Source organism: Corvus hawaiiensis, chromosome 8, assembly GCF_020740725.1.
Source record: "Corvus hawaiiensis isolate bCorHaw1 chromosome 8, bCorHaw1.pri.cur, whole genome shotgun sequence".
Lineage (NCBI taxonomy): Eukaryota > Metazoa > Chordata > Aves > Passeriformes > Corvidae > Corvus > Corvus hawaiiensis.
In genome coordinates this window covers 30,884,735-30,912,008 of record NC_063220.1, presented here as the reverse complement: position 1 = coordinate 30,912,008, position 27,274 = coordinate 30,884,735, and the positions used below count along the sequence as shown (strand labels likewise).

The 27,274-nt window shown below is 40.8% G+C and overlaps 1 protein-coding gene across 4 annotated transcripts in view; it reads right to left on the bottom strand.

Moving 5' to 3' along the window:
• The window catches only part of CABCOCO1 (ciliary associated calcium binding coiled-coil 1), a 214,364-nt gene that overhangs the window by 126,951 nt on the left and 60,139 nt on the right, over window positions 1-27,274 (bottom strand). The window contains exons 5-7 of one of the 4 annotated variants that reach the window (XM_048311325.1): window positions 21,222-21,521; window positions 18,599-18,677; window positions 10,497-10,589 (exon numbers count right to left, since the gene is read on the bottom strand). The exons of 2 other annotated variants lie outside the window; for them this stretch is intronic. In XM_048311325.1, the coding sequence (XP_048167282.1) occupies window positions 10,497-10,505 (9 nt within the window). In that variant the 5' untranslated portion in view covers window positions 10,506-10,589; window positions 18,599-18,677; window positions 21,222-21,521. The remainder of the gene's footprint in view (window positions 1-10,496; window positions 10,590-18,598; window positions 18,678-21,221; window positions 21,522-27,274) is intronic. One more of the 4 variants, XM_048311326.1, reaches the window with a different exon arrangement.

The window sequence follows — 27,274 nt, the reverse complement described above, 5'->3', positions numbered from 1 at the left end:
GCTGTTATATTAGACGGGCTGCCTAGTGAGCTTACCCTACACACACCATTGTGAAGGAGCATACTGAGAGGCTGGGCTGCTTCTGGAGAAGACATTCAACCTTCACGCTCTGCCTGCAGCTTATGTATCACAATAGCCAACATTTAGCCACTTGAAATTAAGACTGTGTCCGGATATAGTTTTCTAGGACTCTGGAAAGGATTCACAATTGGACAAGAAGCGTGTTTAAAAGGGCTCTTTGTTGTCTTCCAACTGTGTTACCTCAACAGCACACCCATCAGATGATTTCAAGCCCATTTCCTTATTAAAAAGGACCAGCTACATCACTTTTTCCACTGCAGAAAGAGGGCATGAAACACAAGAGGTAGACTGGCCTAGAGACAGTCAACATCATAAAACTAGACTTGGAAAAGTCTTTATTCTCACCTCTTGGAAGTTTACTGAGGTCCTTAAAGCCACAGAGCAATTCCTCAGAAAATACCATGTGACACAGCTACCAATATCCTAGTCAGAAGTTACAGTATTTCCCTTCAGTTCATTTAGCTGGATATAGGAAATAACATCCTTCTGAAATTAAGAAGGACATAGAAGAGAAGATTTTTATTCTTTCTTCCAGAAAAACATTAAGGCTTGTGTTTTAAAGGTCTGTGTCTGTAGATGGAATATTGTACATGAAGCCTCTTAATTTGAGACCTCCTTTAAAAAAATTCTTCAGCTGATGACATTTTAATTTGCACCAAATATTTTTGTGTCTTCCTCCATACTGCTCATCCTAGACAGAACTTTGTTAGAGCAAGTTGTCCTTTTAGCCAGCTCTGCAGCCAAGGTTCCCTTTAAAGCAGTGAAAATGGAAAAACACATGGCCTGTAAGGAAACACAACAGGAACTGACTACACATCTAAGCTACCTCTTGAGAAGTGGCTTTTCCATGGAAGTGTTTCCAATAACGAACTTCAGCAAATTTCCATTTTGCTATTTAAAGGGCCTGGCACTGTAGTTACAACAGATGTGCCGTAACACCAACTATTCACATCACATGAAAACCAAACCTGTGTAGAAAAGCAACTTCATTGTGCTTCACTGAGAAAACTGGTGCCTACTAGGAACTAGAAAAAGCAGTATTTTCCCCACAGAATGGTTAGGTCTTAAAAGAAAAGGTCTGAAGCAGATCAGCCACTCTAGGATCTCCAACAGTATAGCCAAGACAGAGCATAAAACATGTCCTGTGGTTATAAAACACCATGAGCTCTCCACTTTTAGTATTTTTCACTCCCTACCTTCCCATGATCTAACTTCTATTGTGTAATGTCCTATTTATAGACTTCAGGAGCTCTTCTGGTTACTTTGTCACCAGAAACAATTGCTTCTGCTTGCACTACGTCCTTACCTCAGATTTATACTGCCCTCACAGTCTCTAGAAAAAACAAAACAATTGACAACCCAATCCCACAAGAGATAACCCACAGTTTTCCAGTGTGGTGAGGAGTTAGCAACACAGCTATCATAAGCACCTTGCAAGATCACAGGTCTAAGCAGAAGCAAAGACAATATTAAACATTACACTCAAATTAGAGCATGAAGGGATTTACCCTAGGATGAGTCACTCATAACAGTTTAACGGAAAGTAGGATCTTGCACTGTACAAGCATTCAAAAAAGAAAACAGATTTAAAAAACAGAAGAAAAAAAGAAGTCCTTCACTGAGGCATAGTGGCAGGAAGAGTAGTTAATTCTCTTCATTCTACCTTTCTTCTTTGTCCTGTGAGATCACTTTCATCCCCTTGCTCCTACACAGCTTGGTTCCAAGGAGCTGCATGGATAAGGACCCCCTGTTACTACTTTTCTGAAAGATAGGTCTCAAAATACAAAAAACCTTAAAACAGAAGTGAGTGAATCCCACTGCATTTCCCTGCAGTTGGGAACACTAGTTAAAGGCAACAGAAGATGCTGTACAGGCACCCTTGTCCTGGTGGAATGCAGTGTTACTGTAACTGGAGATACTGCTTTGTTGGGAGAAGCAAATAGTCACATGGACACGGAAAAAGGGATAGCACCACAGGGAGATTCACTCAGCTACATACAAAAGCATGCAGCTAAACCCTCTGCCCGCACATTTCAAGCAAACAGTGAGGGACCACGTCTTCATCAAAAGCTTAGTAACATTTCAGATAAAATTAAATGTCGTTTGGAAGTACTTTACTTATACATAAAACTATTGAAATGAGGCCACAGGCACAGGGAGGAAAGCAGGGAGAGCAGAAGGGTACTCAGTTAGAAGCAGGGCATGCATTTACACCTTACTCTGGGGCAGGCAGAGATCCTGGTTAACCCCAGTGTTACCACAATCAAATGCTTCCTGTAAAAACTTTGACACAATTTTGCACAGCTATGGAATAACATAATCTCTTCACACCACACACCTTCCATGCAGTAAAAGACAGGCAGGATTCATCACTTGTACTTATGATACCCTTGCTTTCAATTGTCCTGTAAATAGGAAACTTGCTGATAATTCTTCAGGACAGACTCAAAAAAGGGGTTATCTTCCTCTCTACTGCATTCAAGATACAAATAAATCCTCCTAAATCAGCCAACTTAGCAAACAGTGAACTACTGCTTGGTCTTCCCTTCTCCTTACTGTGGGACTATACATGTTATGATTAACATCTTTCTGAGTCTGCCTTGACCAAAGGCATAGGAAAAGTTTACAAAACAACCAGCTTCTGAATTCATAACTTTATTATCAACACAGGAGAGCAGAAAACATTCTTACCACATCAAGGCAGTTCACTTCGAGCCCGAGAATACACAAAAACACATAAGAACCGATCTAATCTAATTCCCAACCTGCAACAGGAAGTTTATACCCTCCCAGCTGCCACTTCACTAAGCCCCTCCCTTTCTCCTTGCAGCTCCCGGGGCTCACCTGTGGGCAGTTGGCAGCTCCGTGATTCAATTCAGCAGAAAACCAAGCAGCAGAGGCAGGGGAAAGGAGGCGCTGTGCGTTGCTGCATATACTCAGCTGTATTGCCTTACTGCCTGATGGATGACAAGTCACATAACCTAACTGGAAAGAACCAGATCAGGAAACTTTTTCTATACTTATCTGTTGAACAACGAGGCTTGCATTTAGTGGATCATTACTGGCTTGAAGCTCTCTTTTCTCTGTTGCTGACTCCCACAATATGACAGGAAGATTATCCAAGGCTATCACTGTCCAGTGCATAACAGAACAAAACAGCAGAAAGCTCTTCAGATTTGCCTTCACTTGGAAAGCGTCCCAGGAAGGACAAACAGCAGTGGCTGGATTATTTTCTGGTTTAAGTGGAACAAGTAAATTCAAAATAGGTGCTTACAACTGGAACAAGAGACTATGAGACACTGATGAGAAATGGAGTAGAGGACTGACCAAAGAGAAATGGACCGTTTCCCCAAGTAGAGAACGGCACTTCTGCCAGTTTTCCATTGTCTTCTCCATGTCTCTGTATTCCCTTAATAAAAAAGAGGATTGGGATCCCGCATGGTAATGACAGTGAAGACCTCTTTGGCCTCATCCACTTTGGGCTCTGATTGCATCCAAATATGTCTGGAAAAAGGATTAACTAGCACTTCCAGACTGGCTTGTGGGCAGAAGGAAAAAAAATGCATTGCATTACCATTTTAGAGACAGGTCTGAGACTTCAGAGAGTTTTTCTACGGTGACTTACGGTCCCCACTTTTCTTCGGCAGTTTTACAAGATACAGAGTCTTTAGGGCTCCATAGGTTGCGTGAATATCAAGTGATTCATCTAGTTTTCTATTTGTCTATATTCATGTTTTCAGCCACAGTGAGAGTAAGACAATAGAGGCTGGATATGAAGAGCACAAACACAGCTGTGTAGTCAGGCTCTTCTAAAATCATCCCAGTCTGTCAGGCCATAGGTCCAGAACAGTCAGTAGTGGACAGTTTCTGATTAATGCTGCCCTATGACTACAACAGCATATCAAGTGGCCCCTCATGTTTGGATAAACATGAGTTTTGCTGAAAATCAATGATAATTTCTGACAGTCATTAATTATATAAACGACAGGGTGTTGTGCCTCTCAGCCACCAACTTCTCTGGTTCTGACAGACTTTGATATTATAATTATCTTTATTCATCTCTGCAAATAGACCACTCTTCATTCAGAGACTACAGATTTTTTGCACAATTTCTTCATACACTCGAGTTTCAAGAAATGGATCTGTCATTTATTGTGCTTAATCTGTCAATTAATCAAAATTCCTTTGTATTGCAATATACTGAACCAAGATTTAGCACATCCCCAGTCTCACTGTGACTGTTATCACAGAAGACCAAGTCCAGGCCTGGGCCCCCAGTGTTCAGTAAACTACAAGTGCAAATAAAAAAGTGTTGTTATTCCTTCTCCTGACCCTCTACCAGCAAGCAGTCTTCCAATCTGTTACAAGCATGCCAGCAGAAATGCTTGTTGAAGTGCTGTACACAATGGTAACTGCATCTGCTCCATTCCAGAGCACAGAACTTCATCTGCAGACCCAGGTGACCAAAGGGAGGGAGCCTGGGGGAGAGCCTGGCAGCCAAACATGTGAGTCTCTGTACCTTTTGGTTCACTTGTTAGAAGGCTACGAGATCCAGTGTGAAGCACAGCAGAGCAATGCTAAATAGAAACTGCCTCAGTGGTTTCCAGAGCATGACGGGATCAGACCTGTTACAACTCACAGCCAATCATGGTTATACACCTTCCTCAAATTCTTTGCAGCAAAAAAAATGGTAACCCCTCAGGTTAGCTGACAGCCACGAGGACCTCTGCCTATCATTCCATGTATCACTCTCGATTTGTTCAAGCTGACTGTCAAAGATTCATGCAGTATCCAAGATAACTCATTAATTGCTTTCCAAACGTTTCCAACATTAGTTGTCTGTGAGAAAGAATGTGTGAACAATCTTCATCTAAGTGAGCTGAACTAAAAAGCAATGTAGTTATTAGTAAAAGTAGCAAAGCGTCATGATAAGACACTTATCTCATTTAGAACATGAGATTACATCAACCACCATACCATTTGCACCTAAAAACCAGCAATGTAATGCAGCTCAAGTCAGCATACACATAAATCTAAATGTGGCTAATCACATTAGTCTGTCCACACAAAATGAAATTACCTATGACTAATACTAACACAGATGAAACTGAGTACAATTATTTGTAGTGCAATATGAGCATCTCTCTGGGCTGCACTCAGTTTCTCACTGGTTTGGAAGTGAGGATGGTAAGAAAAATAGGACCCTTATGCTCAGCAAGGCTGAAAGCTCAGCAAGCACACACAGTAAGAAATTATTTTGCCAAAAGACAAATTGTTCAATATTTTGCAAATATTGTTTTGCCCCCTGAAGGACAGTTATTTGGTTTGATACATTCCCATGATCTCCAGGGAACTACACAGAAACAAAGGTGCAGATAAAGACAGAGAGAACAGTAATGAAGTCAGATGTCCTGTGGTGCTTTCAGGTCACAAAGTAACTTCTTCTAGCAGCATTTTACTTAGTAGAGATAGACACAGCTCAGAAGTAGAAAATTGGAGATGTCTGTGAAAAGGCCTAAAAAAGCTGTGACAATTGACACCATCCAAGTGTGTGGCTGAACATCCAACCATGCCCTCATTAAAAACTTCAGGTGAAGGCTACCAGGTGCATTTCCTAGAGGTGAATATTTCAGGTAGAGGGACAGATACCAAGTGGTTACAAAGATCTAATGCTTCCTGAACACACATCAGTACCACTGTGGGAAATTGCTGTGTAGAGAAGGAGTATCCCCAGCTAGTCATGCATTGTGGTGCTGGGGATATTAGTGACTACCTTAGGATGTGTGAGTAAAAAATTATGATTTTCTACCTGTAGGTATTAAAGAAAGAAAAAAGTTTCCCAGCCTCCTCATTATAACACACAGGAAGTACAATTTGATGCCACATATATTACCCACATAAAGTAGCCTTTGGAAGTAACCACAGATCCGGTGACAAATGCGTGTTATGTCAGAGACACAGTCTAGTTCAGCAGGCTTTTCCTAGTCTGAGCTGTACTGAACAAATGAACCTTTCCAAACTGTCTGGGAAATAATGACCTCACACCTCTTCAAGCTGTGCAGGCATTAATGTAGAGGCAAGGAGAGATGATCAGGATGCCTTGAAATTTACACCAACATCAAAATTAGTTCAAGCAGGAGCTAGAAATCAGGACAGCTGACTGCAGCCATGTAAGATGTCTTCTTTCAAAGGCCAGGAACAGAAAGAAATGTCTTAGAGCATCTGAGCTGGATAAAACATTTTCTAGTACTCTTCTGAATAAAACACTGTGAAATGGACTGCCTCTAGAGAAACTGAGATGTAGATTGAGTACCAGCCAATAGTATATGTTTATAAGCAACAGCCTGATTCAGCCAAAGAATTCTTTTTGGATATTTTTGTTGTTTAAGTGAGGAAGAGAGAAACTACTGGCAGCCTGCCATTGTAATGTGATATCTTGGCAGGAAAACACTTTGTGTTATATCACAACCATATGGTGGTGGAAAAGATTTTTTTCTATTAAGTTTCCGTAATAATCCATTCCCATTTTTAATGCAGCCTTTCGGCATAAGAAGAATATGTTTGCTTCTCAGTTCTGTCACAGGAATTGTTAATGTATGACTACACTTTTATACCTAATAATGGCAAACATTAAAACATCGCATTTTCAGAGGTACAATTACCTCTTCTGTTGTGAAAAGGTAAATGAGCCCACTGATGGAATGGAGCTTCTGTGAAGAGATAACCCTGGTTCCCCATAGGATGGCACTAATTTTTTTTTTTTTACTTTAATGGATGAAAATACTCAAGTAGGTATCATTAAATGAGGTCTGGCATTCTTTGGTAACACAGGAAACAGGAAGACGTGTGGGAAGTTGTCATTTGCATTTCTGTCTTCAGCAGCTCATCTCCATTTTAGGAACAGCAACAATAAACAGATTTCCTCAGGTATCTTCCTATTGCTAGTAGAAACTCAGAGCAAGTGAATGCTATGGGCAACTGAATTTTTCACACATTCTTAGCACAGGTTCCTGCTCTGGCCCAGCTGACTTTCTCCCTCAGCATGTCTAGAAATCAGCAGGTAGAAACATTAGTGAATTCAAATTTTTTAGATTCGTAAATCTGCGCTTTGGCTTTCCTGTTGGGATAAGTCTTTTATCAGTGTGAGGCTACAAATGAGCTTTTGGCATATGAACACTCCCCAGAATCCAGTAGCAAGCATGTTTTTACTATTCTGCTCATGTTTCCAACTTTTGCAGTCTTCTATTTTTGCAACACAAAAATGAATAAAAGTACACAGAATTTCCTTTCCATTACCAGTAATCCAAACACCACCACAATCACTTTTGCAATCAGCTTTTTTGCCAAGGAAGCTGAAATACAAGATAAGACACAGAGGTACTTATCTAACAAAGCTTTTTCCAGCACAGCAAATAAATTTCCATTAAAGGTTCCTGAGGCAGATCCCTGCAGGATCCTAGTTCAGAACACATGATACCCCTGCAGCTTGCTCTTGCCCAGACAACTCTGCTTGTACTCCTAGGAGTGCATAGAGCAGTGGATGGGTAGCTGGATTACGCCTCTTCACTAAAGTTCTTTGGCCCTGAATGGCTACGCTGAAGTGCAGTAATTAATGAAATAATGCCCCAAACACTCGCAGGCAGTTGAATATGAACATCTCTGGAGTTAGGCAGACAGAATGGTTTCTGGCATGTTTCTGACCCATGTAAAGTAGTATTCTCCCCTAAAGCCCCAAGGTGGGTGTTAGAGCTGTGATGTCCCAGGAGCTGTCCCCAACCAGCAGGAGGAGGCTAGAAGGAGGCCTCTTGGGCCCCCCCAACATGTGGAAGCCCAGAGAGTTTCCAAGGGTGATCATTTGCTGTTCCATGCTGGCAATCATCAAGGCCTTGGTATTTTCATAATTTCTAAGAGATTTGATTTAGTAGGAAACATGTAAACTAAGCAATTCCCATTGACTTCAACTATGATCTGATGTCAAGAATGAGTTGGACTCCATGAATGAAAAGAACTAAGTCTGGCCCACATTTGAATTTGCCCCAAGTCCTTCATGATACTGTTGTGATTTGGATGCCTACAAAAACCAGATAACAACGGAAGTACTGAACTCTGGAATGAAAACCCATAGGGAGGAGTTTGTGAGAAAATGATTGGAAAATACAACTGCTGTGACTTGCATGATGGCAGCGCTGAAGTTTCTGCACGAAACATTACCAGGGCAGGTGCAGATATGAGACCGTTTCAACCAGTGGTCCATAAATTACCCACATGTAAAAATTCCATTTACTCTACTTTCATATACTTTATTGCACTTCTTGGTACATAACAACCTAAGAGGTTTCTCTTTATGGCATCGAGCATATGAATGTTATAAAAAAATGTTTACAGCAAAATATCCTCAAGAATTATTTACATTACTGTCAGGTCTTTTGAGACACCTCGACTAACCCTGTCTTTAGGGATTTTCCTTGTTAAAAATGTCCATGCCCCTTGATAAAGCCCCTCACACTTTAGCCAGAGAAACCACATTTTGCTAATATGATGTATTTTTGACTGACAGCATAGTTTTCAGCCTTTAAAAATATCCATATGCAGTAGTCAAAACATAGCGTGCTTGCAGCCCCTTGGAATCTTAATTCCAAGTCTGTCTAACTTCCTGTCAAAACTTACAGAGTAAGCAGTAATCAGAAAGATCTACTGTGAGAAAGAGCTAGTTTTGCAGGATCCAGTGAGGCAAAAGCAAAGGAGGTTATCTTCTGATTTTACGTGGCAGAATTGCAAAACAAACAGTTCAGCCTCAAAGCAACGAATCTGAATTGGTCATGGTATAGCTCAATGGAGAATAAATGCACTCTGGAAAGTAAATGAGAGATGAAAGAAAGACTTGACTGTAATTTACATTTGTTAATATGGAAATTATGAAAATAAGTAAATGCTTATAAAAAGACATTAATAGAATTCACCCAGATTTACAGCTGGAATTTGATTCTGTCATTTTTTTTCTATATAATCCAACAGAGCTCAAGCTGCCTAAAAAAGCACCATTATTACAGTAACACTGATGCCGGTTCTGCCTAGTCATGAATAGCCACTCTGCCAGTGAATGGGGCTCCAGCAGTAAGTGGCCCAGGAGGAGGAGCACAGGCTTCCTCTACCTTAACTACCAACCATACCTTTAAGCCAGGATCCCTTGAGTAAAGCTTTGTATTCTGCAGAACTCATTAGCAGCTCTTTCCAAACCTTTGCTTGCAAGTCAGCCATAAATAACATGGAGAGTTTGCAACTGTTCCTGTTGAGATCAGTCGTGAAATTTGCTTAAACTTTGCTGCTTCTGGGTGTGTAATGGTATGTGGGATGTGGGGGCACTCCAGAATGGCTACAGCAATATAGCAGCTCATGACTCCCACTTGAGACCTCTGGAGAGGTAAACTGGCATCTCTAGTCCAGGTCACAGGTATAAAGGGAAATGCAAACACACTTCATTCCAGAGATCACCAAATCAAGACATGGTCACTCAAAATGTCTCTGGGCACACATGCACAGGGAAGGGAGCAGGCCTGGAGACAGCACAGTAGCATGGCAGCACGCCTGTCTGCACAAGAGACGAGACAGATTTGTTCAACTTGTACTATGCCTAAGAGCAACTCATTCTCTCCTTGTGTTCATTACATTCTCTCTTCTCTTTATGCAAAAATGATCATTCTGACCTGCAGAAAAATGTTTAATTATTACTCAGTTTCATGGTCGCAGCATCGAGTTTTTTCAAAGATGCCTGACAAACTGAGAACAAAAAAAAAAAAAAAAATAGGAAAAGAAAAAGAAAAAGCCCTGTTACCTAAGAACCTATTGAAATTCTTCAAGTCTCTGAGCATGCATTATGTATTCACCAAGTTTGCTGCTGGTGATGTAAGTTAGAAATTCTCCCGCTGGTTTTGATTACAGCTGCAGAGTCACAGATTTGAACACCAGTAGACAATCATTCTTCTGAGCCTGCACATAAATATAAAATGTTTCCTTTTTCCTTATTTCATAAACCTTCCACTATGATTACTTCAAAATGAATTCCTGTTTTCTTCAGATTTTCTCCACTTATCATGTTACAATTAACAAAATGTATTCCATCCAACAAAGCTATGTTATTTGCATATTCAAAGGTCACCATACAGGTTAAAGTTATTTAACTATGAAAGAGATGATAATTTCACAATCTTTTTTAATGCAGATAAAATACAAAATTACCTCTGGGTTTTTAATTTGCACATTTACAGACACATGATAAAGAGTTTTACGATAATGGTATAAGCAGCATAACGAACTTTCAATTAGGCTGTGACAGCTCTTCCCTCTAGTCTTTGCATTGTCGTTTTATTATTTAAAACAGTCATCTCTTTAAGGGAGCAACAAAGAATATTACTTACTGCACCCATACTTTGGAACCAAAGTGGCAGCTTCTCCCAGGACTGCTGCTGCAGCGTCAGCTCACGTGTGCACTACATGACATGGAACTGCTCCTTGCCAGGCAGGGTGGGAAAGAGATGGGATCAGATAAATTAGATCAACAGACCATCAGGTTTTATGGGTGTTCCCACCACTGAACAGTCCAGATCATTAGGTCAGAACAGTGATAAATTGCAAAGTCCTATGTATTGCTGTACACCATTGTGGGGTTTTTTTACTTAATTTCATACTGAGTTTGTACAAGCACAATAAAAATCCTGGACATTTGATTTAAATTATTCCTGGAAAAAGCAATGCTGAGTGAATTTCCTATGAAATGGTAACAAAGTGAAATTCTGCCCTCCATCTAAGAAATTCTTAGCCTACCTTACGGAAAATTAGATACCTCAGCACTATACTTCATCCACCTCAGGTAAGCCAGTGCAGCTGAGCTCATCATGAGCCCAACCTATTGCAAAGTTACCCTTTCTCAGTGAACACCACGGCCACAAACCAATCCAATCTCTTAAAATGAACCAGCAGAGGACAAATATTTCTTAGTATTATGAATTACTCCAAAGTCAGTTGCTGTTCCTATTTGTGTTGAAAACCAACCATGACAAAGTCATATGTTGTTTTGTCCCCAGTTGTCTGCGCTTTTAAACCAGAGAGTAATTGATTGCAACAAACCAATTCCTGTAGTTACAGATGTCTATCCAAAGCCTGCAACTGGCACTTGAAACATCCTAGAGACACAAGTACTAAAAAATATAAAAATTACAGGAATTTAATGAAAAATAAGATCTTACAAACCTCCAAAAATTGACATTACTTATTGAAAATCACAGGTAATTTTACATCTCTGGTGACTGCAGTAGATTGCAGCCTTTTCTGGACATATCTGATGTAACAGTATTGCACACCAATGGCAAATCTTTTACAAATGGGGTCTTGAAGGGTATAATCAGTAAGCCACACAAAACAACAGCCAAATTACTTCTCTTCAAGCACTCTGGACAACAAAGAAAGGTGAAAGACAGATGTAGGCATAGGAACCCTTCTTTGAAAGTCACAATTACATATGACTACAATGGGTGTAGTACAGCTATCGAGCTATTCTACTGTCAGAAGTTTTACTCTCCTTTACAGGTGTCTTCCTCACCTTCATTTGCCACGAATCCTGTCCTGGGATTCCCATGCCTGTGACAACAGGTAACACAGTGACAGGACCTTCCCTTTACCCCATCCTAAGACACCTTTAAAGATCTCTGCATCTTCTGAGATTCATCTAATTTTACTTTTGCCTCTGTTGTAGATTGTTTTATGGAGAAAGGAGAGGAAGAGGCAAGTGCAAGTCACAGTTGTGAAGTGACCTAATTGTACAGAACAGAGTTATATGCTGTTCCCCCCATAGTAACTGCCCCCTTCAAAAAAGAAAATTCAAATTCCTAATACAAAATACAATCTTAGAATGCAATTTTTCAGAATTTCTACTACAGGAAATACAACCGCGTGCCTTCATGGTTGGACATGAGAACATGAAAATATTACAATAGCAAATATGCATTTAAAAGACTATTTAGAAAGACATGAAGAATTTAGAAGTCTGGTGCACTGCCTGAGAAGAAGTTACTTAAGGTTGACTGAGGAGAAAGTCTTCAGATGGACTTAAAATTTTTAGAAGTTGAAGAAAACGAGAAGCCCTCATTTTATCTGGAAGTGGTTGTTTGAGAAGCACTACAAAAACTTCCTTTTTTATTTCATATCAAACAATGCTGAAAATTGTATTTTGGAGGGCTGAAATTCTCGGGGCAACATGAAACTGCCATTGTAGTCCAGAAGAAGACTGTGTGTATTTTACAAGTGAGAAGCTTGCTTGGACCAACCCTTTACAGAGTTTGATACAACACTGAAGCTCAAACTAACAATGTTAAAACGTCTGAATTTTAAAAGCTTCTTATCTCTCTGTTGCTATAATGGAATTCACAGTCTGGCTAAATTTTTGTGCATGTAAAATGCACAGGAACTGTGGAACTACCAAGCTTTCAGTAAGATTTTCATCCTGAAAATCCTGTCTCTAGTTAGTTCTTTACTGCAGAAAGCACCTTGAAGCCAAAGTCGAGCCACTGATGTAAAGGAAGAAAAGAGCAGTGAAAAGTGGTTTGCTATCAAAGTACAATTTGAAGCAGGAGATTTCACATAGCTTAAGGAGTTAGAAATATTATTGGTCATAAAATCATTCAGCACCTTTAAAGTATCCTGCTGCAATATTAGTCTTGGTAACCTTCCTTGACAATGAATTTAACAGATTTACCAGACACTGAATAAAGGTACTATTTCTGTTTGTTGGATCCATATTTATTCTCTTTAATATCATTAAGTTCACATATTCTAAGTAAGAACAAAGGAGTGTTTGTTTTCACTATACATTTGTGATCCTGATGCAGATTTTTAGTTCAACAAATTCTTTGTGCTATTTCCTTGCCATCCTACCCTATGGTATGCCTCTTCAGATCAAACAAAATATTAATAATAATATAAAAAATAAATTGCAGGAGGCACCAGAAGCTGTCACTGAGTCTTCTTTTAAGATACCTGCTGCCTTGGCACTGTTTCCTCCATCCTGACATTTTAAGGACTCTTTGAATTACACTATAAAATGACCTGTGTGTCTGAGTGGTGGAATAAAAAAAAGACCCACTCTTCACCAAACTGTTTACCAGCCTACACTGAGGAGTAACCAAGGCTACTGGATAGAACTTCAAGAAAATCTTTTAACAGTCGATTTGACAAAGAAATGGAAGTTTCAGGCCAACTGTCCAGAAATTCATGCCAAATTCAGAAATATTTTGGCTGTAGAAAAAGGAAAAAGAACACACAAGAAAACAAGCCTTGTGTGATCATGCTATGCAAATGTTTGCATCCCTTGCTGCCACCATTTTCTCGCCCTAATAGCTTGGACACCCACTAGCCAATGTTAATTAAACCTGGCACAGCAACAGCAACTGAAAAGAAAAATTCCTACCAGTTCCATAAAACAAACAGCAAGCTGAAAGAAGGAGATCCTATTAGTGCATGCACTGAGGGGAACCTCTGACATGGGCTCCCTTGTAGGTACCAACAGCTGCACATCAGCAAGAGCAGTTGCATTGCTTCTATCACAACTCACAGCGTGTTTGACAGCAACACCCAGAACAGTAAGTCCTGTGAGTTCTGCCCCTCAAAGGATGGAAATCAACACACAGGAAAAGAAAGCCAGTTCTTCCAACAGCTTCACCACCCCATGTGGAGAAGGATGGAGAGAATCCCAGCTCCTTGCTGCCTGATATAGACAGTAGTGGATGATGAAGGAAAGGCTTTTAGTCATTGCTCTAACTTAACTCAGAAGAAAAATTCTTATCCCGCCCCCATTCATGATCAGCCAAAGAAGAAGACTCAGAGGTGTCTTACTGCCACAGAATCTCTACGCAGGCCAGCTCATGTGTTACTCCTTGCTCAAGTCACTGCATCACCCAACAGCTGGTCCTGATCAGGTACTATCTGAACACCAAACTACAGCACATTTTCCAGCAAAGTAAATGAGCATTTTATTCTTTTAATGCACAGAAGTACTTTTCTCTCTGGATCTTATAAGTACCTCTGAATTTCAGCTACTGCCACCTTTATTTTAATCGTCTGCCTTCGGATCATTTGATGAATCTTAGGGAGATTTTGGAACACTTTACAAACTTATTTTTTCTCTTTTAATAGAGCCACTCTTCTTTTTTATCATACCTTCACTTGAACATTTTTACCAATACAATAAAAGACAAAAGAGCCCTGTATTTAAGTGCTCTGCTTGTGTTACAGAATTATACTCTCACCTTTCTTTACCTGACTGCATCTCAGTGCTGGAGAGCTGGATGCAGGAGGGCACAAAGCATTAGCTTAGGACAGGCTCATTAGACGCTGAGGACTTAGGGCCTGGCTGTGCACAGAGACTCACTCCTTGAAAAGGAACCAAAAGGCAAAAAATGCTTCCAGTTGCACTCAAAAGCAAATTTCCCAGAAAAATATAATTGTGAACGGGAAAGAGCATAGAAAGATCTTGGCCAAAGGCAGAGTTCCTCCATTCTATTAGGGAGATTAGGGTTGCAACTTCCTCCCATTCCTTCCCCCTTAGAACAGTGAGAGGTTTTCCATGTGCCCAGCACTTAAATGATGGCAATATGGAGCCACTAAAAGGCTCCAGACATCAGCTTTGGAAGAAAGGACAGCGTAGAGGATAGACTGCTTTGTTTCCAACTTTTACTAGCATTATTCCTTAGAGAGAAGGAGTAGTCTTTCTTCTTTGGAGTGTGCATGGAAGAGCAAGTGGAAGGCATTGTGAGTCAGATCAGATCAAGTTCTTTCTTGCCAAGCTCTCCACTGAGCTTTGCACAACATTGCAAATGACTTTTCTCTTGGCCCTCAGTTTCCTAGCTGTAAAAAGACATCTTGTTTCATGGAAGCTGAAAAGATCACTGTTGTTTAGTGTGGGTCCTTATAAATAAGCATTAAGGAGTGGGAGGTTCTGGTCAGATAACCATTTATGAAAAGCAGACATTATCATGTCTCAGTACTGAGAATATGCTATTTCTCAAGAAACAGCTAGAGCTTAAAACTCTCACAAATCTAAATTCCAGTTAAGCACGGAAGTTTAACATTTTAAAGATTCGTGTGGATACAAAACAATCTGAAAAGTAACTTTTTAAAGTGGAAAATCCACTTTAAAGTGGAAAATTCTGAGAGGGGGGTTTTAATGTGGGGATAAAGAGGATGTGTTTGTCTGTCTTCAGAGGTTCCTTATGCTGCACTATACTAGGAACAACTCGGGACAGAGGGAATTTTATAGCTCTTTTCCCGTGCTGTGGTAAGAACGACCTAGAAGTCCTCAGCGTCCTCTCAGAATATTCAGCATGAAAACAGGAATATCAGGAACCCTGGTTGCAAGGCTCTTTGGAGCAATGATACCAGATCACCAGAAGGTTTCCAGTAGCACAAGCAAAACAACTGGTATGCAGCTTTTTGTCCAGAAACCTGGCATTTTGCTCTAAGTTTCCTGAAACCCAAATAGTTTCCATGAAACATTAATCCATGAGTAAATTTATGCTGTCTGATGAGATCTATTTAAATAAGAAAGGGCTTGCTATCGATTCCCATTCATCTCTCCTTGGAGGAGGGAATGGACCATAAAAATGCTGTGGTAACATTATAGCAGGAGGCTCAGGTGAAGAGCGGGGACCTGGGGGGAACTGAAGCAATGTCTTTACTCTGAGGGTTAAGGGAAGCCCCATGCTCCCCAGGTAGTAATATTTCTGGTGTACATTACACAGATTCATCCGATTTCTCTCCATCATCTCACGTTCTATCTGCAAAAGAAGAGAGATTTGCCAAAGGAGCCAAATGCCATTTAGGGCAATCGCCAGTGTTACCACAGGATTTGAGGAGAAGTTCTTTCAGGAAAGTTGCCATCAACTTAACTCCCTACACAGCTCAATAGCTACATAAAATGTGGTTCTCAAGCAAATAGCCTAAAGTGAATGGAACAAATAACTGGAATTTAGAAATGACAGGAGTTAGTTTACTAATTATCCACAAAACATTGACATTCCAAAAACCAAATACACAAAATTAAGTATCGGATCTCCCGAATAACTGAAGGCTTCATTGCCTTAGCACAGTTATAGGCTCTAAGATGTGTAGTGAATTGCAGACTTTGGCAGTATTTTCCAAGGCCCTTGGGAAATACACTTATCTGTCCTAAACCACACCCTGTTGATTGTTACTGCTGTTTTATATGGTACAGATTAAACAAACTGACAACAAATCAACTTTAACTGCAAATGTTGATTTGAAACTGCATCCAGTCATCCTCTAAATGCAAAATCACTATGTCTAACATTCATCTACTAGTTTCCTTACCACATTAAAAAAGAACAGTAAAGGTTGTTCTAGTTTTTACTATCTTTTCCTTCTTCTTTTCAAACTAGCAGCATAAAATTCAGAAGACACAAACTCTTAGAAAGTGTAAATCAAGAGTGGTTTAAACACAGACATAGTTTGGCGGTATTACATCACTCAATACCTGCATTTACTGTTGATAGAATCTTCCTCTCAACTCCTAGACAGTTAATCTCTTATATTACTAAAAAAGTTGTAATTTTAAAATATTTTCTTTGTATCTAAACCAACCTCCATGTACAATTCCTGAAAAAGCCTTAATTATCCATACAGTTTTCAGGGATAACACAAATCAGAAAGTCCTACCTCTTTTCTTGAATTCTTGTTTATTTTCTGCTGTGCCATAGGTCATACTTAGATACGAACACTTGAATTCTCCTTTAAGCAAAAACATCTCTTTAAGGAGTGCTGCATGACCAAATAGTCAGAAAAACATGCTGATGCCTAGCAATCATTGTGTGCTGTCATTTTTCCCACAAAAATAAGTAGGAGCAAAGGTTGTTTCTCATATTTGAAGCTGATAATATCTAATGAGCATCCTCAGCAACTGGCACTGATAACCACAATCTTTATTACCGAATAAAATTTTACATCAAGAGAGCCCAGGGAAAGCACATAATTTCTTTCCTCATGAACTAGTATGTGCTAGATAAAAATAATTTTAAAAGGCATTTGGAAACTTTGCTTTCAGGCACTGCATTTAGCTTTTACAATTGAGCCTTCTGAAGAGAAATTTCTGGAGTGAATCTGGCAGAACTTAGCCAATTGAAATGATTACTTGAAACTTACTTGTCACTAAGGGGTTCAGATCCCGCCAGTACCTGCTACAGTCACTCTGGGATGACCTCAGCATTAGACTCTCATTATGGCAGCACTGCATCTCCTAGATTGAGTTTGGTTATTCCTTTGCAGTTGATATGCCTTTTTGTGGGCTGGATTAACACTCCTACACGGGGCAATGCTGCTTGGCAGCATTCAAGAATGATGATATATAATGAGTTTTAACCCTGGACTAGCTACCTTCCAGCTGGAGCTTTGGTTCACAGCAGGACCACAGCAGCAATTCTTTCAGAAACTGGTTCTGTGGTTCTGGTGGATGATCCTTTGGTTTCCAGACCTACTTCATCTTTCACCTTTCAGAATGACATCTCATTTGATTCTCTGATAGATGGTACACAGCATTCCTTCAGTTCCCTTGATGGCAATCACAACCTTGTTGTATTGGAGGCTGTCTCGGGGAGAAAAGCATTTTCCAAATGTACTGGCTGTGCCTTCTCACTACCTACAGAGTGGGTACATAGGGGAACTGATTTCTTGGACTTTTATTCTACCACACCAGTTGTCTGAGCATTCCTGCACTCAATACTTTGTCATGAAAAAACCAGCTCAAAAGAGAGAGGAAGAAAAGGAATGTTGTGGGGTTTTTATCATTAAACCAGACTTTTTTAAAAGAAATATAAATGTCTGTAGTGACTCTTTCGTAAAATAAAGATGGGACTCATCTGTCTAGTACTGTTAAATCAGCATCAAGTTTAGATGTCTACTCTACTGAAAGAGAACAGAAATGTATCCAAATGTCAGGGCTGAGTGCACTTCTACACAAAAGGAAGGCAGTACATTGCTCATCAGGGAAGACTGCAGTTCACAGACTAAGGCTGGGACTACCCCATTCTAAGCTGAAATGGCTTTACTGCCCAGTGAGAAATCGCTCCTCTTCCCTTTGTGTAAATGAAAGCTTTACAGAAAATTCTAAAAATGGAAATCTAGACTAAACTCCATTGACTCTATGTCCTGAACTGTAGCAGTATTATTATTAAAACAAGAACTGGCTCTGGTAGTACAAAATACAAAGAAACTTCAGTACAGTAGAAATTAATAAGATTTTTTTTCCCTAAAATATATTCCCAGGAATGTTTCAACAAGATACTACAGTGACTATCTCCCACAGTCAACAAAGCTTTAGAACAGCCAAAAGAAAGAAAAAGGTCATTTCAAATAAAATATTGAAAAAGGGAAACAGAAGCAAAGGAATATTAATCCTTGTTAGAACCGTCTCTTACATGTTTGGCTAGGCACAGCTGGTAAACAACTGTAAAATTACCTGTATAGAACGATACTGGCTCTGCCTCTTGCCAGCAGGATGATTTTGTACAAGTCATCATCAACATGGCAAATTCACCCTGCAAAAAATCAGGACAGCAATAATTCACACTCCCTCTTTCCTACCCAACAGAAATGTCATCCTGTTCCTCTCAGGAAAGCAGCTTCCTTCATCTAAACAATGCCATGTTTGATCTCTCTTGGGCCTTTTTAAATTGCCAGCTGTGAATCTCACTCCAGGCTGACTTTCAGGTTTAGGAAGATATTCCCAAGAGAGCTGTTTGCCCCCTCTATGTTCTCAAACAGCTCATATATCCTCTTACGAACCTTGGTGTGTCCTAATGATGATTTAGTATTTGCTTGTTGGTGGAAAATCACGTGCAATACACCTGTAAGTGTTAACACCCAAACCACCTGGCTCCTGCTTTTCTCTCAGCATTGGCAGGACAAGTGCTGCAGGGTTTCTAGTGCAGCTTCTCATGAGAACCATCTGGCCCCATAAGAAGGAGGCAACCACAGTGGGGATATGGACCAAGGATATTTGCCTGGACAGTGAGGGAATTCATAATCCAACAAAAGTGTAGTGTTTCTGTGGAAAATGAACTCTTTTACTATACCTACAGGAATTCTTAATTGAGTCTATTTTTTTTTTCCTACTGGAGAAGCAGTTCTGTGCCATTTTGGCCATGAAACAATGAGGGGAGCCTTAGAAATCTCATTTTCAGTGAGAACTGTGATCACTATATTCTAACAGGAGAACTTTTATGTAGGGAAAGTTACAGACTTTCCTGTAGGATAGGACTTCTGACTTGGTCCTACGGAGTAAGATGACTCCAGTCTCATCTCACGGCAGATTTTGTGGTGTTCTATTGCACAGAAAATGATAACAATTTACAGCAAATAAATACTCCCATATTGCTTATAGCAGATGTGGCTATGTTGACACAGTCTCAGGGTGTGTTTTCTTAACATTTTGATTATATTTTGCCAATATTTTATTTTAAAAGTAAAAATGTTACTTAAATGAGTTCCACAGTTTTCATTGCTTGTTGCTCTAAAAAGAGACTCATCAGATGGTTTGTGCTAAAGGATTTTCATAGCCCTTTCTTGGCCTAAAATGAAAATTCACGTCAGGAAATCAGCGTAGAGAGCTATTTCTGCTAGAGCTAGAACTGATGAGGTTTCTAGGTCTAACGCATTTGAGAAAAGCCTGGGTGCAGTAAACAGCACCATGAGATTAAGACTGGACAGGTGCTACCACAAAAACGAAGGCTAGAGCACATCTCACAATGATTGAGGGCAGTTTATGTTTTGATTCAGTAAGTTATTAATATGACTCATCCGTATGTTACCAAATATCACACCCAGCAAGTGAAAATTGAAACATATGCCTGTGAGATATAAAAGGGAGCTTTTAAAAGAGGCCTTGGCAGAATGGGTGTGAGGGAGGGGTAAGAACAGGAGGAGAAGATTAGAGCTTTTCTTGCTGTTTGCTACATCAGGTAAACTAAATGCACTGAAATTTTCCAGTAAAGGAAAATAGGCAACACCTGGCTTTTTTTTTCTGCTAGCCTTCCTTCTAACCCCTAACAAAGAATGAGATGAGGAAAGAAGGGCAGTGTATGGAGACATCATAGCACTGTGCAGAAAATGAGATGAGGTGTTTCTGATCCCTCCAGTTTCTCATTCCTTCAGCTGTTCCCTAATCCCAGGGCCCATGCAAGGGTAGAGGAGCATTCATGGATTTAAAAAGAAAGGCTTTTTGAGGTTGTCCCTGAGCTTAGACCAATACCTATTACAGTTTCTTAACCATTTCCCATAGGAAGAATTCACTAGGCTAGTGGGAAATTATACAGGGAAATTACAGTCTTTTCATGTCTCTCCTGCAGTTATTTTCAGGAAGAACACCACTAGATGGCACTGGGAACTGTAACCGCCCTGTATGGAGCCGCAGCCCTACCTGTAAGGGCGGGCAGCAGGAGTGCAGCACGGGACGCCGCCCTGGTTTGGACACTGCATTTACGTGACAGTAATAGTTCTTCACATCAGAATAAAACTGAATGATCAATATTTTACTGCTCTTTAAACCTCACTCGAAATTGTATCAGCTGTCTGGCGTAAGGGCTCCACATGCTATTAAAGTGATGATAAAATAATCAGGGACTAATGTTACTCTTCCCATTATCAACTACATCGTCTTCAGTTCTATCAAATCTGGGCATGGGGAGCAACACTGAGCTAGTAATGTATCCTAACGTCATTAACAGGGCTGACAAAACCACAGAGCAACTGTATTTTGCATAAGGTTGTGTAGTTTCTAGAGGACAAAAAAACCTCCTGTGAAACTGCATGAAAATACATTTGAACAAGGGTCCCCCATACATATATCCATGCATATATGTATGTATACATACATATATGTGCTGCCTACATATATGTAATTAATATAATTGGGAGAGCATATATAACAAGTTTGTGATTCTAGTTGTCAGTCCACAGTATTTTTGCATCCAGTCATGTAATATTTGAGATACCACACATCACATGTCTAAAAGAAAATCCTGCCAACACACACAAAAGAATGCATCTATCATCCGAAACCCAATATATAAAATATATGCTACTTGTAGAGCATATGTTAGAGATCTTCCCTTCCCCTTTTCTCTGTGTGAGAAACCGGCACAATTGTTGCCTCTAAGCAGAAAATCTTCACATGAACATGCAGTTCTGCAGCTAGTTCCACGCAGGTGAAGATCAATTAATTCCAGCTGAACTCATTCACTCCCAGAATCGGGGCATAGCTCTGAGAGGGGTTCCTTTAATGCTGCATAGTACCTTGAGTAAGCCAAGCTGGGACTCCAAGGATCCTCTCTCAGCCTAACCTCTCAAGGTTCCTTGAATGCACTGGGAGCGCTGAGCAGAACCTGCAAGCAAAGGAACCAAAGCAGTGGGTTTGGCAGAGATAAGGAAAAACATCCAAGCTCAAAAAAAGAAAAAATATTTGATCCTTATGGCCCTGCTTCCCCCTTAAAGAGCCTGTCTCTGTGTGAAAGGAATACTTACTTACAGGTTAAAAAGAGCTCAGGTACTTCTGCACCTCAGTGTTTGCTGCTTGTTCAGTGTTCAGATGACTTGCTTGGTGCCAGTGGGCCAATGACCTCCAGCACCAAACACATATTTCTATTCCTTATTTTCATATGTGCTGCCTAGAGAAATCTTTTTACTAAGAATTTGTGATACACTTGTCTTCCCTCATTGTCCCAGAGGCAACAGAACAAAGGGCCTTCTGTACCAATTAAGATTACTCTAAAGAAAACTGGGTTTCATGTCTCAGAAGATCCCTTCAGCCTAACTTCAATTCCATTAATACACACTGTACTCAAGTTTCTTCCTCCAGCTGTTTCCTGATGAAAGATTAAGGATTAGCAATTCATGTGTTGTCATTTCCCCATCTTGAATCAGTTCAGCAGGACAGTCACTGAAGAACTTCACATGTAGGTCACAAAGAGTGAAGGAGATTGTGGGTTTTCTGGGGGCTAGGGGAAATCTGATGTGGAAGCTGTGTCCTCTGTAAAGACAATTCTTTAAGTAGAAATATTTCTTAGGTATGAAGCCAAACTATTCAGTTCAGTCTCATCACACACTGAAAATCCCAGGAGGTAATTTTTTAATCATTCCATGATACTCAGAAGCAAAGTCAACACCCAAAAGTTAAGAAACCAGATGTATTTTAAGAGACTGTGAAAAGTTCCTTTGGAATTCAATCAAGACTCAGAGTAATGAAAAGAAGTCGTTTCCCATATGCTGCTATTCAGAATTCTCTGAAGCATCAGGCAAGATGTTACACCCATGTCACAGGTCTAATCATTTGCAACTGCAAGTGATTCCTGAGCAGGCAATGATGTAGTTGGGAAATGCTGACAATGTCTCTGAGAGGAGGCTGATGCAAAGCAGTTGTTCTAAAGGTTACCAGAGAGCTACAAAGCAATGCATGAGAAGCCATTCCACAGAGGAATAAGGGTACTTGCTCCACAGAGAAAGTCTGGTAGGCTGGTGAACACAGATCCTTGACAAGCCACACAGAGAAGTGAAAAACTTTTGGAAGCAAAATTTTTTTTTTCTGACTGCTAAAATATTTTGCTTTGATACCTGATTTTTCACTCCAGCTTTGAGAAGAAAAGACAGAACCATTCAGTGAGAATTACCAGTATTCCCCAGATTTAATGAACCCAAAATCGAACTTTTTGGCAAATTAGCTTTTCTACAGAGAAGGAAAAGAATAATCCAGCTCCGTATCTCCACTGTAGCAACCTAACTCTACCACAGCAGTACTCAGAATAATTTACCAGCTCTGACCAGAGGAAAAGTTCTGTTGCTTCTCTGAAGCATAAGTCTGGCTAATACTGACCTTAATCAATTTTTTGTTTGCAGTATTCACCTTCTGATTTTAATTATTAGGAATATTAAACCTCAAATTTTAGAAGATGCATTAGTGCCATTCTGAATGTAATTGATACAGACATAAATCTACCACTGTTGTACAATGAACTAATTCTTTGCCACTCCAAAGACCCATCATAAACCAAACCAAAATCAACACGCACACTCTAGCTGCTGTCTATAAATCTGGCCAGTAGAAGTACTTGGACAGTTCTTCCATAGGTCCTGGCTGACTTCCCATAAATGACCTGGTTAAGCCACTGCTCATTCAGAATTCCCCAAACCCAGAGTGCAGCAAAGCAGAACCCAGATAATGTCTATCCCCAGAAGTGTTTGGCTAAATTTCTAGATGCTAAATAGGCAGTGAGATCTAAGTCATCCAACTGTGGATTGCAGAAAAGACAGATCCAAACCAGATTAACAGAACGGCTGACTTCACAGTTTCAGCTTTGCAGGACTTTGAATAAATTTGGAAACCTTTGAGCCTGCTGCCTATTTGACAGTTCCTTAAGATTATGAGCATCTTTATATAGGTCCCTTTTAAAAAGTAGGCTTTGCTCAGTCTTGTCATCAGTTTCAGTCTCGTGGATATTTGTAGCACCGTGGCAGAAAGGTGTACACAACCTTTTTCTTACGCAGACAGCTAATCCACAAGGAATAGTAGATAAATGATGGTCTCCTTTCCCAGTTGTTCTGAGGTTTATGCTCATCGTTTACAAGTAATACAAGCTGAAAAATAACTTTCTTTTTTCTTTGGAGATGGTTCCTAGCCCAAAGACATCCAAAACCATGCTGCAAATATAAGAGTTTGTTGAATTTTTGATTTGTCAAATGGTAACATCCGTTTCCAATTCTATTTGCTAGAATGCAGTACATTCACAGAATTTCATTCCAAATTAACTCCAAAGTTCTCCAGCACTAAAGGAAACACAAAGTTCATCCATATCCATCTTGCTACACACTTTGAATTCTTAAGAACAGAAAGAGAGAATTCTTGTACCACAGCTACCTTACTGGAAAACTGCGTGTCTGAAAAAGTGAACACCTTGTCTATGTAGACCGGTCTCAAGATAGATCAATGATTACTGAGTTGCTGAAAATAAACACTTGATTTAAGCCTCAGAGTTTTCCCCATATGTTATTGGATTTCCAGCCTTTTTCTTTCTGTACCTTTATAAACTGATTTCCCTGAAAGACGTGTATACTAGAAATGGATCCCTCATTTTTAATACTGAAAGACTTGAGAGTTTCTCAAGACCAGGAATTTTCTTGAGAGAAAGACTTCTCCTTTTCAGAGAAGGAGGATTTTTGACATTTTTAACATGCTTGTGTTACTGAAGTCAGGCAGCCTCTGGCTTCCCGCTACCAGTAAGAACAGCTAGAATGAAATAACTATGAGTCTGAAAGCCCAGTTTCAGTTCCCAACAAATATACTCGCTCCAATTAACATTAGTACCATCCATGGATACACAGAAGAGAACAAAAATTTTGTAGCTCTCTAAAGAGATGGAAAACACTGCACAAATATTGATTTCCTTCTTCCTCCCTATGTTTTAGGTCATTAAATATTAACACTGCCAATACAGTAATAGTCTACACTTTCACATCAAGCAGTAACTTAAATAATTAATTTGAGAGAATAGAGGATAACTCTTAAGAATGGATAAGTAGGGGGTATCCTTGTATGTCAGGAAGGATGTCACTTGTTGAAAGTTCAATGGTGGTGATGACAGGGTTGAGAGTTTATGGTTAAGAATCAGGAAAGGCCAACAAGGCAGATACCATGGTGGAAGTCTGTTACAGACCACCCAACCAGGAGGAAGAGCCAGATGAAACATTCTCTGAGCAGCTGGGAGAAGTCTCACAATCCATGATGCTTCTTCTTCTGGAAGTACAACACAGCAGAGAGGGAACAGTTTAGGAGGTTCCTGGAGTGTGTGGAAGAGAACTTCCTGCCCCAGCAGGTGAGGGAGCCAGCTAGGGAAGGCTCCTGCTGGACCTGTGTTTGTAACAGAGTAGGACTGGGGGGTGACCTGATGGTCAGAGGCTGTCTTGGGCACAGTGATCCCAAAACGATAGTTCTTGTTTCTTGGAGAAGTAAGAAGGGGGGTCAGCAGAACTGCCACCTTCCAAAGGGCAGATTGTGACCAGATTAGGAGACTGGTTCCCTTGAGAATCCCTTGGGAGCCAGTCCCGAGGGGGTGAGGAATCCAGGAAGGCTGGATGTGCTTCAAGAAGGAGATCCCCAAGGCGTGGAAGCAGGCCATGCCTGTGTGCCCAAAGATGAGCTGGCAGGGACAAGACTGGCCTTGCTGAACAGAGATTTTTGGCTGGAACTCAGAAGAAAAACAAAAAAAAAGAGTTTACCTTTGGAAGAAGGAGTAGGCCTCTCAGGAGGACTGCAAGGATGTTGTGAGGTTATGCAGGGTGAAAATTAGAAGGGATGAAGCCCAACTAGAACTTAACCTGACTACTGCTGTAAAAAAGCAAAAAATATTTCTATGAACACAGTAGCAACAAAAGGAGGGCTGAGAATCTCCCTCCTTTATTGGATGTGGGGGGAAACATTGGCAAAGGATGAGGAAAAGGCTGAGGTACTCAAAGCCATCTTTGCCTCAGTCTGTAATAGTAAGAGCAGTTGTTCTCCAGGTACCCAGCCCCCTGAGCTGGAAGAGAGGGAGGGGGAGCAGAATGAAGCCCCCATAATCCAAGGGGGAATGGTCAGTGAACTGCTACACCACCTAGACACACAAAACATTAGGGGACTGGATAGGATCCACTCGAGGGTACGGAGACAGCTGGTAAAAATGCTCACTGAGTCACTTTCCATCATTTATCAGCAGTTGTGGTTAACTAAGGTGATCACAATTGAGTGGAAGCTTGCAAGTGTGATGCCCATCTACAAGAACAGCCGGAAGGAGGATATGGGGAACTACAGGCCTGTCAGTCTGACCTCAGTGCTGGAGTAGGATATGATCATCTCTAGGAGTACCACATGGCATGTACAGGACATCCAGGGAATCAGGCCCAGCCAGCATGGGTTTAGGAAAGGCAGGTCATGCTTGACTGACCTGGTGAAGTACACCCTCAGTGAGTTTGCAGATGACACCAGCTTGGGTGAGAGTGTTGATCTGCTGGACTGCAGGAAGGTATTGGAGAGAGATCTTCTGCAGGCCAGATCAATGGGCCAAGGCCAGGTCCTGCTCTTGGGCCACAACTACCCCTACGCTACAGGCTGGGGGAAGAGTGGCTGAAAAGTGTCCCAACAGAAAAGGACCTGGTTGTGCTGGTTGACAGTGGCTCAACATGAGCCAGCGTGTGCCCAGGTGGCCAAGAAGGCCAGTGGCATCCTGGCTTGTATCAGAGACAGTGTGGCCAGCAGGACCAGGGCACTGATTGCCCCCCTGTACTCAGCACTGGTGAGGCACCTCAAATCCTGTGTTTAGTTCTGGGCCCCTCACTACAAGAAAGACACTCAGAGGCTGGGGTGTGTCCAGAGAAGGGCAATGAAGCTGGGGAAGGGTCTGGAGCACAAGTGTGGTGGGGAGTGACTGAGGGAGCTGGGGGTGTTTAGCCTGGAGAAAAGGAGGCTCGGGGGGACCTTACTGCTCTCCTGAAAGGATGATGCAGCCAGGTGGTGGTCAGTCTCTTCTCCCAGGTAAAAGCAATAGAACAAAAAGAAGCAGCCTCAAGTTGCACCAGGTTGAATATTAGGGAAAATTTCTTCATGGAAAGGATTGTCAAGATGTGGCACGGGCTGCCCAGGAAGTGGTGGAGTCATCATCACTGGAGGCATTTAAAAGACATGCACTTAGGGTCATATGGTAGGCTTGGCAGTGCAGGGTTAATGGTAGGACTCAAATGATCTCAAAAGTCTTTTCCAACCTAAACAATTCTTATGATTCTATAAACATCTAATGTGCTAACTGCTTGAGTGAGTAGGGCAGATGGTAGAAATCAGCACGTTTGCATGGAAGCCATAGGGAAGCATTAGCCATAGGGATCCAGAATCATCTCCATAGTCAAGAATGAGCTCTGCTGGCTCTTTGCTCCCCTTTCCAGCTGGGTTCCCCAGCGTGGATTTCTGTTCATTGTAGACGGGCAGGGTGAATACATTTGAGGCCAGAATGTCTGCCACCAAGAGAGGGAAGAAGGAACTACATTCCCAAGTAATCGTCAGGCTTAAGAGAAGGCCAGGCAACTAAGGACCAACATGTAGAACTTTCAGTGGAGATTT